Source organism: Gavialis gangeticus, unplaced genomic scaffold (genome assembly GCF_001723915.1).
Source record: "Gavialis gangeticus isolate Ggan-Ray unplaced genomic scaffold, GavGan_comp1, whole genome shotgun sequence".
In the NCBI taxonomy this organism is placed as follows: domain Eukaryota; kingdom Metazoa; phylum Chordata; order Crocodylia; family Gavialidae; genus Gavialis; species Gavialis gangeticus.
In genome coordinates, this window is record NW_017728998.1 from 9,721,957 (window position 1) to 9,745,026 (window position 23,070).

At 45.5% G+C, this 23,070-nt stretch overlaps 2 protein-coding genes across 3 annotated transcripts in view; both read left to right on the top strand.

Moving 5' to 3' along the window:
- The window catches only part of PKD1L2 (polycystin 1 like 2), a 52,448-nt gene extending 32,229 nt beyond the window's left edge, over positions 1–20,219 (top strand). The window contains exons 26-43 of the mRNA XM_019505264.1: positions 375–553; positions 710–856; positions 1,436–1,635; positions 1,805–2,031; positions 3,323–3,539; positions 4,192–4,413; positions 5,671–5,873; positions 6,254–6,350; positions 7,834–7,974; positions 8,707–8,892; positions 9,742–10,069; positions 11,093–11,226; positions 12,695–12,822; positions 13,230–13,390; positions 14,419–14,629; positions 16,840–16,941; positions 18,869–19,000; positions 19,813–20,219. Of these exons, the coding sequence (XP_019360809.1) occupies positions 375–553; positions 710–856; positions 1,436–1,635; positions 1,805–2,031; positions 3,323–3,539; positions 4,192–4,413; positions 5,671–5,873; positions 6,254–6,350; positions 7,834–7,974; positions 8,707–8,892; positions 9,742–10,069; positions 11,093–11,226; positions 12,695–12,822; positions 13,230–13,390; positions 14,419–14,629; positions 16,840–16,941; positions 18,869–19,000; positions 19,813–19,935 (3,138 nt within the window). The 3' untranslated portion in view covers positions 19,936–20,219. The remainder of the gene's footprint in view (positions 1–374; positions 554–709; positions 857–1,435; positions 1,636–1,804; positions 2,032–3,322; positions 3,540–4,191; positions 4,414–5,670; positions 5,874–6,253; positions 6,351–7,833; positions 7,975–8,706; positions 8,893–9,741; positions 10,070–11,092; positions 11,227–12,694; positions 12,823–13,229; positions 13,391–14,418; positions 14,630–16,839; positions 16,942–18,868; positions 19,001–19,812) is intronic.
- Positions 20,220–22,098: 1,879 nt separating this feature from the next.
- GCSH (glycine cleavage system protein H) overlaps positions 22,099–23,070 on the top strand; it is a 14,885-nt gene continuing 13,913 nt past the window's right edge. Inside the window, exon 1 of one of the 2 annotated variants that reach the window (XM_019505490.1) lies at positions 22,099–22,264. In XM_019505490.1, coding sequence (XP_019361035.1) covers positions 22,123–22,264 — 142 coding nt within the window. In that variant the 5' untranslated portion in view covers positions 22,099–22,122. The remainder of the gene's footprint in view (positions 22,265–23,070) is intronic. The other variant, XM_019505491.1, reaches the window with a different exon arrangement.

Consider the following 23,070-nt stretch of genomic DNA (forward strand, 5'->3'; position numbering starts at 1 on the left):
GGGAAGATCCATGAGGGAAAAGTCATTGGTACCTGTTGCCTCTGTCATCTAACTCATTTTGCAGCTAAGCAGTGCCAGAATGAGTTGGGCTCCTCTACAGACTGAATTCTGTAATACCCGTTCCGTCGGCCCGCTGGCTGTTGCTCAGCTACGTTTGGTCTGTGGGGATTTTGCCATGAGCCCCTTGGCCACTATGTACCAGCTCCTGATCCCCGCCATCAGCTTTTACTACTCTGGGCAGTTGCTATATGCACCAGTGAGAATTGCCAGACTAGGATACTCAGATGGGGCCCTGTGTACTCATAAAGCACTGGTATCCAAGCCATGAATAGAAATAAATGATTATATGCCCACGTGAACTGCACCTCTTTCAGGTGACTCTCACCCTATATGGCCTGGAAGGAGAGAGTGAGCCCCACCACCTAATGGACCCAGACACAGAGGTCTTTGAACGTGGAGGAGTGGATGTTTTCCTGCTCTGTACTCTGTTCCCTCTCGGGGAACTGCAGCGTATCAGGCTGTGGCATGATAATTCAGGAAACAGCCCATCCTGGTAAGCATGGGATTGAATTATCCAGGTAATGATAATACATCATGCTGAGGGGCTCAGGGCAGGATGCTGACTGCAGCATTTGCATGGAGTAGCACTGTCCATATATCAGATTCCCTCCTGACTTCCCACCCCACGTCCCTTATGTGTCTTCTGCAGGTATGTGAATCGCGTGCTGGTCCATGACCTGGCTTGGGATCAGAAATGGTATTTTCTCTGCAACTCTTGGCTGGCCATTGATGTTGGGGAATGTGTCCTGGACAAAGTGTTCCCAGTAGCTACTGAACAGGACATGAAGCAATTCAGGTAACTTCTCTTGTCTGACACTCCAACTTCTGGATGGCAGGAGTCAGTTTGAGTAAGAAGGAATGCAAAAAGGCTCTTGAGTTCACACCACTGAAGTGAGTGGGGTCTTTCCAGGGCTCTGAACCAGGACCAGAGGGAAGACTGCTTAGCTGATCTGATTCTTAAGCTGTGCCATTACTGCATGGAAATTGATGGACAGGAGAAAGATAGTCTGACAAACCTAGAGCAAAACCCTTCATCCCCCTGCTTTAATACACAGTTTCCCTGACAGATGGACAGACATAGCTTTTGATTTGTTTTGTCCTCACCCTGTAGCTACAGGCACAGGCCGCTGGGAACTCCATTTCAGCCACTGTAAAAGGCAGTGGCCCTGTGGATGCCTCATGGGTACCCCTGCTATTCCCAGTGCCAACACAGCTGTCTCACACCACCCCAACGAAGTCCGGTATTATCTCACTTTTCTACCCCTGTCTCACAATAGTGCCCACAGGCATGAGCCCGGGTGGGCTCCACTCTGCTCTGTCTCATCCCTCTTCCCTCTCTAAGTGCTGCCTTGCCTCCCCTCTTGTTCTTCCCCAGTAACCTGTTCTTCATGAAGACCTCAAAGGGCTTCCGCGATGGACACATCTGGTACTCAATCTTCAGCCGTTCCCCACGGAGCTCCTTCACACGAGCACAGAGGGTATCGTGCTGCTTCTCCCTGTTGCTCTGCACTATGCTGACCAGCATCATGTTCTGGGGGGTGCCCAAGGATCCAGCTGAGCAGAAGATGGACCTAGGTATCCACCCAAATCCTGGCTTGGTTTCTCTAGGGAGAGGGTGGAGGCAAGAAGCAGGTTTCCAGGGGTTGGAGAGGGGAGGCCTTTCCATGGGGGAGAAGCTCAAGGTCTGAAGGCTCCTCCTTGCTTTAGGGTAATTTTACCTTTTCTCTTTGCTTGACCCTGGCAGGCAAAATCGAGTTCACATGGCAGGAGGTGATGATTGGCTTTGAGAGCTCCCTCCTCATGTTCCCCATCAACCTGCTCATCGTGCAGATCTTCAGGAACACCCGGCCCCAGCCAGCACAGCAGCAGAAGGAGAAGAAACCAGGGAAAAGTGGTCGAGTGTCTCCTAGTCTTCCCCCACCCCCTCAAGCCATGCAGAGCATCTCACTCACTCCAGAGGCTGTGATAAAGGCAAGTCTCCCTGCTTGCTGGATGCTACAGGGGGACAGTAGGATGACCTGCACTGCCCTCTGCTGGCATCAGTATGAATTTTGGTTTTACTAAGCATGGCAGTAAAGCAGTATTTTGTCCTGGGTCGAGGGATGCATTGTACCTCCTTCAGCAATAAGCATTTTCCCCCTTCAAGGTAGAACTTTGCACTGCCCTCAGTAAGGTCTGCCCACGCATCTCCCCAGGTGGAATTTGGCCCATATACATTTTTCTGAAAACACTGTGGTCAGCGGTCACCATCTAATATCAAGGACATGACCAAGTTAAAGGGTAGACAAAGTTCTTTGGGTAAATGTGATATCTTCTATTAGACCAACTAAATAGTTGGAGAAATTGTTCTTTGCAAGCTTTTTGGGTACAAACACCCTTCTTCAGGCAGAGGGAGAGTCCAAAAGCTTGCAAAAAACAATTTCTCCAACTCTTTAGTTGGTCTAATAAATATCACATTTACCCGAAGAACCTAATCTACCTATATCCTTAAACCAACATGGCTACAACAAACACCCCCAAGTTAAAAGGTGACATTTATTCCCATAACGCCCCATCCCAGACAAACTGGATGTATTTTTACATCCTGACATTTTGTCCTGTTGGCCTCAGTAGTTTCATAGTTTCATAGTTTCTAGGGTCGGAAGGGACCTGAGCAGATCATCTAGTCCGACCCCCTGCCATGGCAGGAAGAGCACTGGGGTCAAACGACCCCAGTAAGGTGGTCATCCAACCTCCTCTTAAAAACCCCCAGGGTGGGAGCCTGCACCACCTCACTTGGAAGCTGGTTCCAGACCCTAGCCGCCCTGACCGTGAAGTAGCGCCTCCTGATGTCCAACTTAAACCTTCCCTCCGCCAGCTTGTGACCATTGTTCCTGGTCACTCCTTGCGGCGCTCGGGGGAACAGGGACTCCCCCAGCGCCTGCTGATCCCCCCTAACCAGTTTATAACAGGCCACAAGATCCCCCCTCAGCCTTCTCTTTTGAAGGCTGAACAGGTTCAGGTCCCGCAACCTTTCCCCATAGGACCTACCCTGCTGTCCCTTGATCATACGAGTGGCTCTCCTCCAGTAAAATGAGCCTGTCAGACCAAGGTGGTCCCATGATGGTATTTAACCCTGTAGAAGGGCCTTAATGCCCTATCCAAAGGTGGGGCAGACCCCACCATAGATGACACATGCGAGTGAAGCTTACCTTGGTTTCACACTACTTCAGCACAAGTACCAGTCACACGGGTACTGTCATGCTCTTGCTATGTCTTTCAGGATATTAAGAGAATTGCCAATTCATTGTTCAAAACACTGAAGACTCCACTACCCTCTTCAGAAACAGTGCTGGGAAAATCTGCTGACATCAACATGCTTTTGGCTTTGGTTGAGGATATCATCTGCCAGCAGAACCAAACTGGGCGAGAGTTTTATGATGAGAGTAAGAAGAAGGATGATCCTATCGTCATTACATTAGGCTCTGTGGATATCCAAGGTAAAACAGCAGATAGCGACAACCTTGCTGTGAGCAAAGCTAGTGGTGACTGCCACAGAGGCTAAGCTATCTCCTATTTCATTTTGACTCAAAGGCAGTTCATAAAGTCAGTTTCCTTTGGTGAAAAGGGCCTTTCTGTTCTCTGTTCTTTGCAAAGAATCAACATCTATCAAGAAGCTCAGGTTCCATAATCATGTTGTTCTTTGGGCTGACTGCCTCTCCTTCCTCTACCTGTGGGATCACCCTTTCCCATTCTGCTCTTAACTTAGGGCTTGACTTGGCCTAAAGGGCTCACATTACTGAACATTACTCTGTGAGTGGTGCCAGACTGATGTCTGAGGTTGCTAGGGGTTTTTTCAGTGGATTTGAGAAGTTACATGCTGTACGAGTAACTTTTGACCAATGATACTTGGTCTAAGTCTTGGGGCTGTTGTCAGAAAATATGTCTTGCCAGGTATTACAGACTGCTTTTGTAACATTACTGGCATACCACTATCTAAACTAGATTATAAGTATTCGTGTTCACCTTAGATATTCATGTTTTTATGGCTCGAGAGTTTATGAATCCTAGACCTTGGTTCATATTGAGCAGTATTACTGTACTCCATGACTGCCTTCACTCTTTTTCTTTCTTTTTTTCTGTTCCCTGGAGAAAAAACAAGAAGTCCCACCCCAGAGAAAGGGATGACTGACCGACTGAAACACAACGATTATAACCGTTACTTGTACATGCAGCTCCAGCATGTAGAGATGGAGCTGGAATTGCTGGGGCCTTACAAATTTCAGAAGCCTCAGAGTTACACCCAGGCTGTAAGGCAGGTCCAGCACATGAAAAGCCTGCTAGAAAGCCAGATCTGCTCTTCAGGCTCCATCAGTGAGAGGTAACAGTCACCAGTATAAGCAGTTTACATCTGGTTAGTAGTGACAAGAGGTCACAGTTATCTGATGCTTTCTTGATAATGTCATAACTGCTTGTGGTGGTACACAAGGAAATGTCAGTAGAACGTAGGGGACCTACTGGAGAAGCAGTGATAAATCATCGCTCTTGATCATTTCTTCATACATTTATGCTTTCAAAGCGAAATGGTACAATAAGGTAGCATGATAGTAAAACACACTGAGAACAAATTCTGTGCTCCAAAGTGCTCAAGGGTCTTTAAACCAATGAATGTATGGAAAGCTATTAGAAAACAAGAGACAGAAATAGGTCAGAACCACCTGATAACTTAAGTAGGGAATATTAGAAAATATAACAAGACTTTCTCTTTGGCTCTGAGCTCATCTGTACATGGGCACCCAAGTATACAAAGCCCAAGTGTTGATATGAGCCAACTGCTCAGCCTTCCTATTAGAAATCCTGTCATTCATGAGCATAAAAAGTAATAAAGCTATAAAATTAGCTTTTGAGTTTAGCTGGTCCATATCTCTATGCCAATGATCTGTGTTCTTACATATTCAAGAGGGATGTGGACAACATGGAGAGGGTCCAGAGGAGAGCCACTTGCATGATCACGGAGAGGCTACAGGACCTGAACCTATTCAGCCTCCACAAGAGAAGACTGGGGGGGGATCTAGTGGCCTGTTACAAACTAGTCAGAGGGGACCAGTAGGCACTGGGAGAGTCCCTGTTCCCCTGAGCACTACCAGGAGTGACTACAAATAACGGTCACAAGCTGGCAGAGGGTAAATTCAGATTAGACATCAGGAGGTGCTACTTCACTGTCAGGGTGGCTGGGATCTGGAACCAACTTCCAAGGGAGGTGGTTCAGGCTCCTGCCCTGGGGGTCTTTAAGACGAGGCTTGACAATCACCTTGCTGGGGTCGTTTGACCCCAGTACTCTTTCCTGCCATGGCAGGGGGTCAGACTTGATAATCTGCTCAGGTCTCTTCCAACCCTACCTACTATGAAGCTATATTTCACTATCCACATGTGAGTTGCTTTGTTCTATGTCTTAAAGTTAATAGTTTTTTGTTGTTTTTTTTAATCTGACTTTGCTGTCAGGTATCTCTTGCCCTTGCTAAATCAGGAACTAGCTGGTTTTGTGATCTGTTTTTTCCTCTCACTGCAGAAGTGACATTCTGCCTGTTGGTTGACTCTCTAGGTGTTCCCCTACTCCAAGTTTCTCTGGAGATGGCAAGAAAGTTTCCTCTTCCAAAGGGCTGCCATGGTGGTTTGTTTTCATAGGCTGGTTCCTTATAGCTGCCACCAGTGGAGTGTCTGGTTTCTTCACCATGCTCTATGGGCTGCATTACGGCAAGGAGAACTCAATCAAGTGGCTGATCTCCATGGCCATCTCCTTCTTTGAGAGCCTTTTCATCACCCAACCCTTAAAAGTAAGGTCACTATAAACACTAGCTAAGGAGTGGTTCATCCTGCGGTTCTTTCACGTGTCACTGGCATTGCTATGGGTGGGAGTTTTACATGCAGGGCTACAGAGCCAGGCTCTTGAATCACAAGATCCTTCCCTGAAGACAGGGTCTGAATTACAACCGAGTTCCAATGTTGTACTGCTTTACTGTCAGGAGTCAAGTTCCCTTATTCCACCCTAGTCCGCTTTGTCTTATTTTGATAGCCCCGAGCTAATGGAAGTTCTGGGTGGGGAAGGAAACAAGTCAAAGGGAAGGGCAAAGCAAGTAAGTTGGCAAGAGAAGCAGGAGGTCAGGACTTCATGAAGAATGAGCAGGCCCTGAATGCCTAACTATTGTCTCCCCAGGTGCTAGGATTTGCTGCTTTCTTTGCTCTGGTTCTGAAGAAGATGGAACAGGAAGATGAGGAGAACACGGCCATTGATGGATCACTGTCTGCTCCAGGTAACTGTGTCAGGTATCAAATGCAAGGGGAACTGATTGACGAATATGGAGTCAACTGGGACTTCGAAGTGCTTTATTCAGGGGCAGAGGCCTAACCCACAGGCCAGCACAGTACCTGGGCGGGGTAGACTATATATCATCTTTAAACCTATGCCTAAGGAGTCAGTGAGTTGTCAGCCAACTGGGAAGCAAGGGGGCAGAAACAGTTTTCCCTTTGGGCAGTGGGTACTGCACCAACAGTCTCAGGAAGGGTATTTGGCATGTTGGGTTTCGGTGCTGGAGTGGATGTCAGTCAGGCTTCCCTGTTTCTTTCTGAAGTACAGATCCTGCTGCCTGCATTGGCAACCCCACCCCTGCCATGGACAGGCCTTTCCCCAGTGTCCTGGCATCTGTTTTTATCTTTCTTTTCATCTGAGCTGTTCTTTCCCTTCACACTACCACAAGTGTTTAATCATTCATGATCCTTGCTATTGGTAGCCTGTCTGAGCTAACACCCCCTGTCCTGGTCCAGTCCTAGCTAGTGGGTAAGTTTCTGTTATTTTCCACTTCTGGATGCACAGCCTCTCTGCTAGGCTCAGTTATCCCTGCATGATTGTGGGTATCGCTGTGTGGGGGTGTCCAGGACCCGGTCGCAAGGTGGATTCCCCAGCGGGTGTAATGGTTTCATTAGCTACAGTGGCACTGCGGTAATCGACACATGCCAAGAATCTGCCCCGTGTGTCTTTATTATTTACTACCAAGGAGGAGTGCAGTGCGTGCGTGCGTGCTGGGGCTGTGGAGGGAGGGCGGAGAGCACAGGTACTGAAGGCATGTGCACAGTGGCAGTAATGGCCTGTGTGGCAATAGGTTGCTCCTGGTCCTGCCGGTAATGCTTCACTTGCTAGACTGACAGGGTGCTCTGACTCTCCCCACAACAGGGGAAGCCCCACAGGCCCCCCTGGGGGTGAGTTAGTTGATGGGGGCAGTTGTTGCTGAAATCTCTTTCCCCCCTCTCCTCCCACCTCTTTGTCCCTTCCTGTCATCTCTTTCTTTTCTGCCTGTTTTTTCTTAAGTCTTTTCCTCCTCCTCAGTTTTATTTATTTATTTGTTTGCTGACTTTTCTCCCTCCCCTGGATTGTAGCTTTGATTCCTCCCCCTCTCACTGGGAGGATTCATACTGACGGGGGTTGTAGGTCTCAGGGTCTGGGGCACCATTCGTCGTGGCAGGGCTGAGGGCTGTGGGAACTGGAAAGAAACAACTGGGCTGTCAGGCTGCAGCATCAGCCTGTAGTGCTGCATGCAGTTGCTCCCCTGCCCCTTGATATAATCTGTACCTCCCTCCCTCCCTCCCTGCCCCTGGTATGTCTGCTTCATTTCCCTCAGACAAGGGAAACACCGGCACAACTTGAAAAAGCTTTCTTGAACCCAGGGGGATCTCTCAGAAGTGAAAAGCGGGGCTGAGACGAGCTGCTGATGCTCTGGTTTCCTTTACTCTGGCACACAGGTGACTCAAATCCTCTGTTTGGAGCCCGAAGGGACAGCAGAAGCAACATCTACCATCCCCCTCCCATGACAGACATTGAGAAAATGAAGAGGAATCACATCAAGGAGCAGAAAGCCTTTGCCTTAATCAGAGAGATACTGGGTCTGCAATCTGCCTGCACAGGAGCTGCTTGCTTTTACTGACATAGCTCTTTCATGTATTTTTAAATCACTGCTAATATCGTCCCATTGGACCCCTAGGCTAGGAGCAGGGAGGCAGAGCTTCATCTTTACTCAGGCATTATAGCGGATAGACAGGCCATAAATGGTGTGATCGCTGAGCGTGGAGCTGACAGGAAAAAGGGAGATGAGGGAGCTAGCTGGAGACACAGGAGTCACCAAGCTGGGTTAGGAGCACGGGGAGAATGAGGCTTGCCTCAATTTTAAAGAAACAAACCACAATAGTGTGTGTGTGGAGGGGAGAGGGGGCGTACAAATTTACTTGTGGGAAGAGGGTGGAATCAAAAGAGCAGTTGGGGCTTCTTCCTCAAATCATCCATAGCTAATGCCCTTGGCTTAGTCTTGCTGCATCTGAAAGCATGGCAAGAATCTGCCCCAGTCCCATTTACAACCTGAGTAATTCCTGGTATCCAACCAGCTTGCCCATTCTTTTTTAATTTACACCAGATTCAAACTGGTGCCCAAATATGATGTGGGGAACACACAGCAGCCTGGATTTGCCTATGTAAAAGCATTTGCACTGAGCAGGTAACCCAGAGGGAGGAACCTTGCCAGGCATATTCTTAGCCTAACAGTGCTAATAGCAGTAACTGTTATATCTGCCTTTACTGGGCAGGAAGGAGGAGTTCTGACTTCCCTGTGTTGCTCTTTCCAGCTTACTTGGGATTTCTATGGATGCTGTTGTTGGTTGCCTATGGACAGAGGGATCCCAGTTCCTACTACTTGAACAAGCACATCGAGAACAGCTTTACAGATGGGTTTCGAGATGTCTACAGCTACCAGGACTTCTTCACATGGGCGAGAACTACCTTAGTCAACAATTTGTATGGTTCATATCAAGGTACAAAGATCTGATTTGATTGCACATTGTTTTGAGTTAGCATTCCTGGCTCTAATTTGCAAAGACTCCCTCCACAGATTTCCATGTATATTGAGCTGATGGGGTGCATAAGTTTGGGGTGACTTTAGATATCCCAGTCCTAGTGGTTTATATAAATTGATGTCATCCTTAGAGCAAGAATCACCCATAGCTTATGTCTTAGGTTCAGTCTTGCTCCTTTTGAAACCAGTGAAAGAATCTGCATTGACCTCAGTGGCTGACTAGTATCTAAATATATGAATGGGTATAATTGTAGCAATACATACCAAGCAGTAATACAACATGGGCTGAATTAATCTCTGATATTTCTCCACTGAAGACAGTGGACTGACCCCAGGTTAAATTTGGCGTGATATATTAACTACCTTCTTAAATGTAGTGCCCAAGTTCAGCAACTTATTTTAACACCAAATCATCGGTATCCAGTTCTGTACTAGGATATATCCCTGGTAGTTTTGACACAGGCACCATCTCTCCTAAAAACAGCGCAGGCTAGCCAGGTGGCACCAGGAGTTAGTGTTACTAACCAGCTCTGCCTCCAGGTGATCTGAGCTCACACCCTGGCCTAGAGATGGAAAGTGAGCTTTGCAGCATCCCCTTGTTCTTCCTCTGGGCATATGCCCAAAACAAATTTGGACAATTTTCCAGCATATGCTCAGGAATCTCTCTGGGATGTTGAAGCTCACAGTCAGAATTGTCCTACTGTGACCCGGTGGATGGAACACAGGAGTGGAACTCATAAGACCTGTAGTAAACATTTGGTGAATTGGTTATATTATTAACACCAATTCTTTGCTTTACTATACTTAGGGTTCATTACGGATGGCAACTCCAAGTTGGTGGGTAGTGCCCGGATCCGACAAGTTAGAGTGAAGGGGGACACCTGTCCCATTGCTCCCAAGCTGCAGCATTCAGTCCAAGAATGCCATGCTCCTTACTCTCTCCAGACAGAAGATACATCAGACTATGGAGAACGCTGGAACATCTCAGCCTTTGATAACTCCTCTGACTTCAGCTCTGCATGGCAGTATCAGAGCCAGTCCAAACTGAGAGGCCATCCCATCTGGGGCAAGCTTGCCATCTACAGGGGAGGTGGATATGTGGTTCACTTGGGCACCGACCTGAAGAATGCAACCAGGTAGCTCTTTTATTGTGCCTGAGTTTCAGCTTTATTCACATTTGCAATTATTATCTCCTTATTTTATATTACTATTAACCAGAATCCAGTCCAGCCTTATAACCTGATTTTGTAAAATGGAACTAAGTGCCCTCACCTGGATTCCAGAGTTACACAAGCAAGTGTGACAAAATCATAAAAATTAAAAGATGGGAAAGAACTTCCTCCCAGTCAGTGCAATGTTATTCCCTCTAGGGCACATTACAGTGTTTTGTCTAGTTTAGTTGTCAATGTCTAATGCAGTGGGTTTTCTGCCTCTTCCCTTGTCGTACTGTTCTCCAGTTTAAAAGGATGCAATGTTGGGAAATACCCTCCTCATTAAGAACTGTTTTGGTTAAGTCTAAGATTTAATTTCCTTCCTTAGTGTTTACACTCTTCAGATATTTGTAGGACAGTTGTTATATCACTTTCCAGCCATTGTTATAGATGGAAGAGGAGTGAAATGTCCACTATTGGCAGTCCTCAACTGTGTCTGTGAACAACAGAGACTGTTTCCAGGAGTGAAGTAACAGAAAAGGGAGGCTTTAAGAGACCCAAAATGTAGCAGATAAGAAACCTGACTATAAAAGAGTAGGACATTATGCCCTGCAATGACAGAACCCAGGCCAGCTCTGTGCCTATAGATACGTTATACATTGCTTGAGTTCTCTACATAGGACCTAGGTTTTGTTACGTGAGGCTGGATAAGCACTTCAGGCAGCATCTTGGCTTCCACAGGCAAATAGGCTTCAGAGGCCACAAAAAGCACCTCATTTTGCCCTCGCCAAATTGTATGGTGTAGTCTAGAGACTAGCACATATTCTTCCCTTTCTCAACCCCTGGAGCTATGAACCAAGCATCCCTTGAAAGTCCCCATCTCGTGTCTGTGTTTTCTGCACATGGCTTCCAAACGCTCCTACCATATTTGTAGTGCACACATCTCATCAGCATTAAAAGATATTTGTCCACTGACCACTCCTCCTTTTCTTGTGCTCTCTTTGACAGAGTTCTCCAGTACCTCTTCAGCAACATCTGGCTGGATACCTTTACGAGAGCAGTGTTTATTGAATTTACAGTCTACAATGCCAATGTGAACCTGTTCTGCATTATTAGCTTGATGTTTGAAACTAATGCTTTAGGTGAGAGCCCATTCTCAATCCCAGCACTTTTGGCTCCTGCCAGCAAAAGATGACAAGCAATGTGGGGTTTTCAAAAGAACCCAACAGTAGCTTAACACAGTTCCTTTTAAAGTTAATGGTAGGAGAGTTATAATGCTGAATGATTATAAATGCTTTGGGGAATAGGCCTGTATCTGCCTGTATAGCTATACAGCACACTGGCTTCCAAAGTAATACAAACAAAGCATGTTGTACTGGTTTTCTTCTAAAGAAGGTGCTTTGCTGAAATGTAATTGTTTTGAGCGTAACAAAGCAAGAATTAGGTTCTTCTTAATAGTAGCCCCTATGTACAGCTACTTAATTCAGTATTGAACAGAATGGGCATATGACAGAATTTATGTTTTGTACTTCGCAGTGCTGATTCTGGAAGATTAGTAGCACATGGCACGCAGTCCTCATAAATGAGAGTCAAAAAAGGCTCTAGTACACAACACAGCTAAGCAAAAAGTTGGGATCCTTGCTTGCATAAAATAGGGAAAAGTTTTCTTTGAATGGTGTCCGACATCATTTCAATCCCATTACTATAGCCTGGTGAAAGTGGGCTAGACCAGAAACTCATAACTGATTTCAGGATGAGATTCTGAAATGAATCCCCCAGTCTTCTTCTGCTCTAAGGCTAAGTATAGACAGTCAAAAAGCCCGAGGCTGAACTGATTCAGTCTTCACAGTTTAGTCTAAACTGCATAGATTGACCCAGTAAGCAAGTGAACAAACGTTTTATTTTTTATTATGGAAATGCAGCCACCTGCCTGCACTAGCTCAGGCTAGAAGCCAGGGGGTGCTAAGGCACACCTCCCTGCTGGGCTGGAGCAGACAGCTTGGGCCAAGGCTAGACTGCCCACCCTGTAAGGGGGGGATGGGAAGGGTTTGCCAGGAGGTACAAAGCATCCTGGGATTCTTGGGGACTATGAGTTAACTTGAATCTGGAGGAGATCTGGGACCAAAATTCAATAAACTGATTTAACCTAAATCCATTAAATCTGATGCTACAGCCATTCAGGTTTGTCTTAAATTGGTTTCAGCCATTTTGAAAGCAGTTTATTTACCCTGAACATCTGTTGTGTTACAGGTCTGAACTGGTTTCTGATCATTTATCCTGGTTTATGTGTACCTTCTGTCCCTAGCCTAGGAGTTTGAATTTTAGTTCAGTTTAGACATGGATCTGCTGAAATTATACTATCCAAGATGGTGATAATCTCAGTATAGGAGCTGACTGTGAAAGATTCCTGCCCTTCAGAGGATCATCCCAATCAAATCCAAACCTAGTCTGGATTTAGCTTTATACCAAACGTAATTGTGGTCTGGGTATGAACATTTTGTCCCATCCCTGAATACTCTCACATACAATACTGGAAAAGTCAGTTTCTGATGAGAAGCAGAAAAGAAATGCTCCAAAGAGCATGAGACTGAACATGGCTTTGTTTTCCAGGGGCATTCTTCACACATGCAGAACTGCAAAGCATCCGGCTGTATCCATACACAGATGGCCTACACATATTTGTTGTTGCAGCAGAAGTTATTTATTTCCTATTTGTTGTCTACTACATGGTAATACAGGTAAGACCCAGCAAGTCTCTTGTGCCCCAATTCTGATTTCACTACAAAGGTTTTAAGCCAGTGCAAGTCAAGCGACTTCAGATGTGTTGCTCCTGACTCATGTCAGTATGAGGGTTAAATCAGAGGTTCTCTCTTTATTAAAAGACTGGAGAACCTGCTGTGAAGAAGGTAACTACAAAATAGTTGCCTCTTGCAGAGAAGCAATTCTCAATCCCAAATGAGGGGTGTACTCTATACGGCTTCAGGAGAAGTGGGTAAGATAAGGCAACACACCCTTTCAGAAAGGAAGGGAATAGTCTTTATTGAAAGAATGGTGCAGTGGTACATTTATTTGCCCTGATCACTTTACATGGTCACACGCTGATTCTTGCCAAAGGCTGCTACAACTAAAACTTCTTCTTTCACAGGGAAAGCTCATGAGGGCTCTGAAATGGAGGTATTTCCACAGCAAGTGGAACCTGCTAGAGCTGGCCATTATATTGATTAGCTGGAGCACTCTATCAGTGTTTGTGAACCGGACAATCCTGGGGGCACGAGACATCAGTTACTATCAAAAGCACAAGGATGAGTAAATGTTTCATGACCCTGACTTACTTTGCTTTAGCCAGTTTATCTTTTTTCCCCTTCAGTGCCACCACTGCCAAAGAGAGGCACTCCTCAGAGGTAGCAGCATTTTAGCTTGTGAATTGAGTAAGGATTTGGGCACATGTCAGCAATTAAATCTACCCATCTCCTCCAAACCAGGCGGCTTGCTGGTGCACGTGCTATCTGCATCTCACTGCAGAGTAAATGCTTCTTTTACAGATGACAGCTGTTTCAGAGTCCATGGCAATACTATATAGTGCTCTTTCTAGATGAGAAAGAGACAAGGAGCACATATGAATCTAAGCAGAATGGAAAATGATCTTGTATTCCTACACACATTTTAAGCACATTTTTGGCAGGCTCTGTCACATACCAAAGCAATAAGTGTAAATAAAATACTACCCTATGAAGGGCCAAAAACAAAGTAGCAAAACTGAGGTATGTGTGACCTATTTCATGTCAGCTAGGAATAAACTTAAGCCCTTTCTACCACAGCACCCAGCCTAGGAATTGCTCCCTTTCTTATCACTGACTTAGCACCCAGCTCCCCTGCAGCATGTTCTTCTTATGGAATCTGCAGGGAATTAGTGAATTTTGCACAGCTGGCCTGGCTCTAATTCCCTACACACATGACAGGGAAATATGCTCTGGCCCAGCAGCCGGAGTAAAATGGATAACCCTTTCCTTGCTAGTGTACTCTGTTACAATATCCAGTAGAAAGCTCCAAGCATTAGTATATTAGGGGCCCAGTCTCTTAGGGTTTGCAGAGGAAGAATTGGCTGTCTGAGTATTAGCAACATGTGGGCTTCAGTCTGCATTCTGTCAGGCAACCCAGTTTGTGGGGAAAGCACCATTCACTCAAGTGAGAGAGAGAGGAGATAAGGACAACACTCAAGTGAGAGTCCATGCTGACCCAGCAGCAAAGCCCTGCTTGCATTTGTAGTGACCAGTTTGCAGAGAGCTGCTCTGGAGGATTTTCACATACTGTTTTTGAATCTTCTTTTCTCATAGGTGTGTAAGCTTCAATGAAACTGCCACAGCTGATGCAGTGCTTGGCTACCTGATTGCTTTTCTAGTACTTCTGTCTACAGTGAAATTGTGGCATCTCCTGAGGCTCAACCCTAAACTCAACATGATCACTTCTACCCTGAAGAGGGCATGGGGTGACATCTCTGGATTCATCATAGTTATTGCAATCATGTTCCTGGCTTACTCTATCGCTGTGAGTAGTTTTGTGGTTTCTGATGTTTTGGGTCTGCAGTCACCTGCTTGCAGATCAAATGAATAATTACTGAATCATGTGAGCAATGCAGCTTTGAAAGGTGAAATGGAATGCAGCTGTCTTCTTAAATCTTGGCTAAGCAGCTTGACAGCTTCAAAATGTTGCTGGAAGTCCCATTTTCCATCAGAGGATTGGCAAGTATAATTCTGGGCTTGTCTGCTCTCTGCAAATTGAAATGAAGCTTCACAAACAAAGCATGTGATAAAAGATGCAGATTTTTTTCTGCAAGATGCCAGTGTGCCAGAGAGCAAAGGGCAGGAAAATGCTTAGTGGGCAATGATCTAACATACTAATCAAACAGGGACAGTGGCTGACAGTTCCAGGAAGGCCATTGCCTGGAACAGGTGAAATAACTGAATGGAAAATGTTGGGGGCGGGGAGGGGGAGGTTCTGTCTATCACTGAATTCTCCTTCCCTGTGCCAGTCATGTAGGCATGGAAATACACTTGGTTATTCAGTCAGATTAGTGTAACTAATTGGTGTACTTATTGCTGTGGCTGAAACTCTATGCACATGTTTTCAGGTAGAGGAGAGCAGGCTGTTGCACATGTCTGCTCTCAGTTGCTGTCCTAGTGAAAAGGTTCTGCTATTAGTATTTCCCCTAAAGAAGAGATGATTCTGATCTTGGACAATAGGGTGATCTCCTGATTAAAGAGATGGGGATTTGGGAGAAGATTTCCTGTGCGGTCATTGACAAGTCAGTTATTCTCTGTAGCTCACTCCCCCCTCTAAAGAATGGAGATAATAACACTTCCTCTTCTTGTCTCTTCTAGATAGTCCCTGATTAGAGAGTTGGCAATCTTTTAAGTGTTTGTACAGAGCCTAGCACAACTGACCCTGATGGAATCTGGGTGCTACTGCAATATAAAAAATAATCTTTTAACACTGCAGCTTGTTACATCATTGCATCCTGATTATAGTGCAATAGCATGTAAAATTCACTTGGTGCTGTACAGACGCAGAAGAAAACATAGTCCCTGCCTCTAAGAGCTTGCAATCACTGTTCAATAGTGTGTATGAATTGCTTACATACTCTGGGGATTAGCAACATGGAGAAGTGTACAAATAAACAAACAGAAGAGCAATCAACATTCATTATCTTTCACTTCTTCTGTAGCATTGCCATGCACCGTTAAATACGCCAGAGGCAGCTGCATTTCAACGGCCAGTAAAGCAGCTCATGTACTGAGTTTACAGAATAGTTGAGAAGCACTGTCCCTGTGATATTAAGTAGCACTTACTGGTGCATCTACATGAGATGCTTAGTGCACAGAAGACTAATTCTACTGCACAGCGGGTACAGCCCATGCTAATGTGCTGATGTGCAGTAGATTTAGTCTAATGTGCAGTAGCATCACAAAAAACCATTAATTTACGCTAAATACACAGTAGCGCCAATTATGGTACATTAAGTTTAGTACCGGTAATCAGAGACAACCTGAGCAGGGTGCGGGTCCAGAGGCATATCAGCCTGTATGGGGCCCTGCCCCTGGGTGCGAGGAAGCTGGTGGCAGATTCAGCAGTGGGGGGGCGAATGGTGAGCAGCCAGACATGAAGCCAGCGGCAGTGCGGAGTCACCATACCACTCTGCCCGACTCCATGGGGCCCCCCAAAGTGCAGGGTCTGGGGCGCTTGACCCAATTCGCCCCCCGCAGGGATGGCCCTGCCTGTAATGACCTGTACTAAACTTAATGCGCCATAATTACAGTGTATTAATGTGTAGACAAACCCACTGAGTCCACAAATAACAGCTAAAATTATTTGGAACTGCAAGTGTGTAGATTATCACAAAAAATCAGGTTCTTATTTAGGCCATCTACTGCTTGCTTCTATGCTATTGAACCAAGCACAAAAACCTCTTTACTTTGTTCTCTTTGCTTCTACACAAAGAACTCCTATTATCATCCCTGAGAGAGGCAGGAATTGAATATGAAGATAATTTGTTATGTAGGCTGATCGACGGGCAATATATACCAGGACCCAAGCAGCAGTTAGGATGGAGATGTAACCGACAGGCCAGAGGTTCTTGCCTGGGCCATGTAACTTTAATATTAGACGAAGAGAGCTTTCTCTGACTATATGCACTATTAACTTAAGTTAGCAATAAAACCTCACGATAAGAATAAAGGTCTGTCTTCTTTCCCCTACAGACTAATCTGATATTTGGTTGGAAGCTGCACTCTTACAAAACCCTCTTCGATTCGGCAGAGACAATGGTCAGCCTTCAGCTGGGAATCTTCAACTATGAGGAGGTATCCTCTCTGACTGTCAGAGCCTTATTATTTGTGCTATTGAGCATCTCAAGTTCTTAGTCATGGAACAAGACCTCACTGTGCTGAGTATTCTCCAAATGCAAAAAGAGGTGGTTCTAGCCCTAGGGAGTTTACAGCTGAAGTTGCTAGTAATTTCAGACAGAATCAGTGAAAAACCGAGTTGTTCTGTACTTAAGACCCAAGCTCAGTCCCACTTTTCTCCACTGAACTGAATGGGAGATGGAAGGCCATAAAAAGCAGCCTTTTGCTTTTGGTCAAAATGAACTATTTTAGATACAGAAAATGAGATGAGAGGAAAAAAAAAAAGAAGAGGTTCCAAGAGATAAAGCAGAAAGGTCAGAATTCTACAGTCAGCACCCAGGTTTATTAATTATTTCTGTCCTCACTGTTTGACTGATCCTTGCTCTATGGATATTACAGATGATTTCACCATGACTTAAGAAGGGGGGAAACAAGATGACAGTGAAGATTTGAGGCGGGAAGGCAGGGATGTATCAGTAAGAATACAGCTATTCAGTAAAATGTTGCGCAATCTGATAGACTCAACAGGGCAGGACTTGGGATTTTTTTAGTGAATAAATGGATGCCATATTTAGCTAACTTCCTGTAGAAACTGCAGCAGCAGTGTTGTTCTTATGAACAAGCGATCCCTTAATTTGCCCAAGAAGGAGGCATCAGCTCTTAACTGCAGAAATGTAGAAACCTAGCAGGCTACTACTGAATTACAATCTGATTAGTTAAGACAGTACTTACTTAATGTTAATGAAACATTTAATATTCATACTATAAAAGGAGAAATGCTTAGAGTTCTCAGTCTGAAAACAGGGAGACTATCAACCACTATTAGATGAGTCTGGCATTAAAGGCTCTTCTGCCTACTTTATATATGGAAGCCAATCTCATCGAGACACAAAAAACAAACCTCATATATACCTCATTCCACACTGAATTCCTCCTACACCTTTCTTTGGAAAATGCACTCAGGTTTTAAATAGCTATCTTGTCTGGTAGCCAATGCAAAATTATTGAAAGATTTGTTTAAAGAACAGCAGAGGTAGTTGTTACTCTCCTACATGCACCCTCATGAAAAAAACCTGACCAGCTTCTTGGGGAAGTTCTACAAAGCGATCTTCTGCCCTTCACAAAAAGGAGCAAATATAATGTTTAGTCTCTTAATAATGTTTTCGAACCCTTTGACCTCTCAAGAAATTTTTTCAAGTATTAAAATATTCTTTAGGCAGTTATTTTGTGGATTAAATGAATTCTTCTTAGTATTCTTTGATTGTTTTATAGGTTTCTCTTCATTTAATAATTAAGATGACTCCATAGTCATATTACAGGTTTAAAGACTGCTGTGTAATGCCAGTGCCCATAATCCTGCAGCTCTGACACTGTTATCTTGTGCCTGTCTTACACAAGTCAGATATACTGTCCCTGAATTAAACATTTGTCAATCAATGAACACTTAGAATTCAAAACTGCAAAATGGATCCTGCCACGCATTGTGTTTGCTACTGTGAGAAATCTAACTAAAGTATCGGGAGCATGAATCCCATTAGTAAACATGGCAAAGCTTTTCCTGCTTGCGCTGTTTTCTTCTACAAATAAATAGATTATTCGGTGTCTAAATCTGTCAAGGCAACACCTTGATAGCTAAACTCACACACAAACATTAAAAATATAGAGTATTGCCTACAAAGTGTTTGAATATATCACATATTTGAAAAAATGCTCTATCCACCCTAAACTGCAGTCAAGCAAGGTATGAAAATCATTTAGGAGAAAGGAAACATGTTGTGTACTATACAGGCAGGCTATAGTTTCAGTGTATTAGATTGTTCTAAAGTGTAACTTTTTTCTGCTTTAATAAAAAAAAAATTAATGCCTTGTTCCATTTATTTTCTAGGTCTTGGACTATAATCCAGTTCTGGGTTCCTTCTTAATTGGATCCTGCATTATTTTTATGACATTTGTGGTGCTGAACCTGTTCATTTCAGTTATATTGGTTGCTTTTAGCGAAGAACAGAAATATTATCAGGTGTGTTCATCTAAATTGTTTTATTATTCATTAATGTTTATATTATGGAAGCATTTGAAGACCCCAGTCAGGATTGGGCTGTCCCATTGTGCTAGGTGGCGCATAAACACACAGTCCTGTTAAGATCATTGCCTGTTCCAGTTACGAACATTTTGGGTTTTGCTAAAGCTCACTGCTCATTTCTGTTCACAGGAGTGTTTGTATTAAAACCAGCCCCTCAGCCTAATGATCAAGAATATATACACTCTCAGACAATGTACATACACAAAACAGAAAGCATCTAGATATCTAGGTTTTTTGCACAAATCTTATTTGTATTTATCATTTCTATAACATGTACACTCTAGATCCATTTAGTTTGGAATCTTAGCTCTATTTCAATCAATGGCAGAGTCCTGCTGACTTCAGTGGGGTCAGGATTTGACTTTTTAAAATCTGGCTTGTAGCTTCTTTGAAAATTATAGCTGTAGGTATCTGATCACGTGCAGTATAATTTGTATCCAAAAATATGGAGCTGTAGGTACTGAGTTAGAAAATCCCCTTTGATATTGCAGTATTGTGTGTAGAGCCCTTAATAAGCATTGTTGATGCAGGGGCATGTATGTGACCTCCCCTGACTTGACTAGAAATTATGAAACATGCACAGCACACCTGCACTAATTGTTTAGATTCCACAGGTAAAATCTTGGCCGAGTTGAAATCAGTTGCTGCTGGCTTTAATAGGCAGGATTTTACCCAGTTTATTTGGTGATTTAATAATGCATCTATAACTACTGCATCCTGAATTTTTATTTTTATGTCATTATTTTTAGGCATCCGAAGAGGAAGAGATTGTTGATCTAATGCTGATGAAACTTTTCAGTTTCCTTGGGATTAAGTGCAAAAAAGAGCAGACAACCGATAGTGAGGAACTGAAAGAACTTGCCAGCACCTGACAAAGTTACTGAGCAATTGCTATATGCAAAACCTCTTCCTTTTCATTTTAACCAATAGTTGCTGCAGTTGGACTTAGATATTGTGGCTCCTACATGTATTATCCTTTTGAAGAGCTGTGGCACAAACAGAAGTACAAGTACATTTTGTGGTGTTTGATATTGTTACATGATAGTACCAGAGAACTAACAGTAAATTTAGAATAATGTGTCCAATAGTGCACACTTCCTTGTTTTCTGTAAATCTACCACTATATACTTAATAAATGCTAAGCATTTATTGCAAATTTTGGCTAACACCACCGGTTTGTCAATTGTGAAGCCAGCAGGAGATTTATCCAGGCTGGGATTAAAAAGTTTTTGAAGGAACATATGTTTAAACCCACCATACCTAAACTCCTGATACATTTTAAACTTAAGTTACTGACAGAGTACTAAGTTTGTTTCCCAAGAGCCACTACAGTTTGAGACCAAGCTAAGTCTTTGTTTTTCTAGGGAAGCCAGGCACCAACATTATTTAATGGTCTGACAATCACTAAACTAGGGGTAGGCAACCCCTAGCACAGGTGCCAGTGTGGCCCACGAAGACATTTTGCTTGGCGTGTGCACCTCAGGGTGGATGGCAGAGAAGGGGCTGCAGCTGTCCTGCCACAACAAGGATTGGGCCCCTCGCAGCTCCCCTGCCTTCTGCCCCTGGCATGCCAACATCTCATAACTCAGAGTTACGGATGTTTTCAGCACTCTGCCCAGAAACGTTGCTGACCCCTGCCTTAGACACTAGGTCCACGCTGGGTCACTGTCTTCCTTGAGTAGCACTATTCCCCCACAATTGAATGTGCACAGGAAGAATTACCCCAAGATAATGCAGCCTTCAGTTCTTCTCGAGCAAGAGTTGTTTAGTTGCTGGTAAATCCAACAGAATCAAAGCACCCCTCCCATTTCTGATGTTACAGATAACTACTAACAGCCAAAATCCCAGATTTTGGCAGGCATAATCTAGTTCAGTGGTTCTCAACCTTTGGCCTACTGGGGCTCATTTGCAAGCTAGAAACTGCAGAAGTGCAGAAGGGGGAATAACAGGAGAGGTAGACTACGACGGCTGCAACTTAAGCACACATCTCAAGCGCCAAGCAAGACACAAAGGCCACATCCTCAGAAAGACGGCTGGCCTGTGTCACCTGCTCATCAATTGCCCCCATCTAGTCAAAAGTGGGGTGGCTGACTTCTAGAGGCAAGTTCCTGAGAGCTTCCTGAATCGCCCTCCTGAATTATTCATGTATTTTTCCACACGTGGGAACTAAGTAACCGCCCTCTGACTTCTCCACCCAACAGCCATGGGGTGTGTGGGCAAATCCCCAGGCTCTTGAGGCCGGTGAAAATACAGCTTTTGGAAAGAAACGTAAACTACGTGAGGCGGCACCTCGCACAGCCAACCTGGCGGCTTCCTGCTTCCTTCTTCACTGTTGTGCACATAAAATTTAGAGGCTGCTTGGAAAGGAAGAACGGGGTAAATGCCACAGGCAAGTCCACAGCCCCCAAATTCACAGCACTGGGGCTGGGGTTATACAGCGACTCCTTGCACGCAAGGTACAGGCCTGAGGGAACGGAGCTCCTTGCCCTCGCTGCCTCCTGCGCGCCCCTCGCCAGAGCGCTTGGTGGCTGCCCCGAAGTGCCTGGTTGGGTCCCAGGCTCCCTCCCATATATAAAGCAAGCAGGAGAGCTTTTAGTGCCAGACTCATCTCATTGTGGTTGATAGTTTCCCTGTTTGCAGACTGCGAAATCTAAGCATCTCTCCTTTTATAGTATTGATATTAAATGTTTCATTAACACTAAGTAAGTACTATCTTAACTAATTGGATTTGAATCCAGTAGTATTTCTTCCTGCCCCTCAATGATCTCCTGAGGTCCCTTCCAGCCCCAACGTCTATGAAGTAGCCTGCTCGGCATCTACACTTCTGCAGCTATGGCCTGATGCCTCCTTCCCGAGGCAAATTACGTGATCTTTTGTAGGATTGGGCGGTTGGTAGGGGGAGGGGCAGAGGGAGGGGAGGTTGTGCGCATGCGCAGAGCGCGGCGCTCCTCCCTCCTGTCCTGTTCCCGGCGGCCGCCCCTCGCCCCGCCCCCTGACGCAGGCGCCGCCCCTTCCGGCTCCGAGGCGCGAGCCCAGGCCCCGCCCCCGCCCCGGCAAAGATGGCGCTGCGAGCGGTGCGAGTGCTGGGCACCAACTGGGCTCCTCTGCCCGCGCTCCCGGCCCTGCGCCGACCCCGCGCCGCCCCGCTCCCGCCCCCAATCCGGGTCCGGGGCCTGGGCACCAGTGCGCTGCTGCTGGCCGGTGAGTGGAAGGAGCCGGGCGCCCTGGCGGGGCGGTTTGCGGCCCTGTACACACTGGTGCCCTTCTCGCCTCCTGCAACGAGCAGGGTGCAGGTGCCCCTCGGGGTTTCTATCCCTGCGATGCTGGAGTGGCCTGATTCGGGTTGAAACCATAGAGAGTTGGGGGCGAAAACCTTCCTGGGCTCTTCAGGGTGAAAAAAAGGGAGAGAAAGAGCTTCCCCCCTCCCCGCCCACCTTTGTGTCATACTAAAAATATTTCTGGGAAAAATGGCAAGACCGGTGATGTTTCTAATCTGAAGCAGGTTCTTTATTCCCAGGTGTTGGCTGGGAGGATCCAGATCAGTGGTTCTCAACCTTGGTCCCATTTGCAAAGATCAGTTCGGCTTGTCCCAAGCCACAGCCTCCGTGCCCAGCTGCCTTCCCTTCTCTTCCCCCTTGCTGATAAACATCTGCCCTCCTCCACACAGGTGCACACCCCAGTAGTCCCCTCCACCCCCTGCTCCCCAACACTGACCTTCATCTGACTGCCTGACCCTGCCTGGCTGTGTGCTGGCCGTGTCCTGCCAGCCTGTAAGGAGCAACCCACACTCACGTGCGTTTTTCTGGAACTTGCTCATGACCCTTTGAAATGCTCTTGCGACCAGTTTTGTCCACGGGTTGGGAAACACCGATCTAAATAATGTAGTTGGGGATGGTCCTGCTTTGAGCAAGGGGTTGGACTGGACTTCCCGAGGTTGCTTCCAACCCAAATTTTCTGCGGATCTATGATCCAGTACTTGCTAAAACGTAGTGGGAGTTTGAGAATGA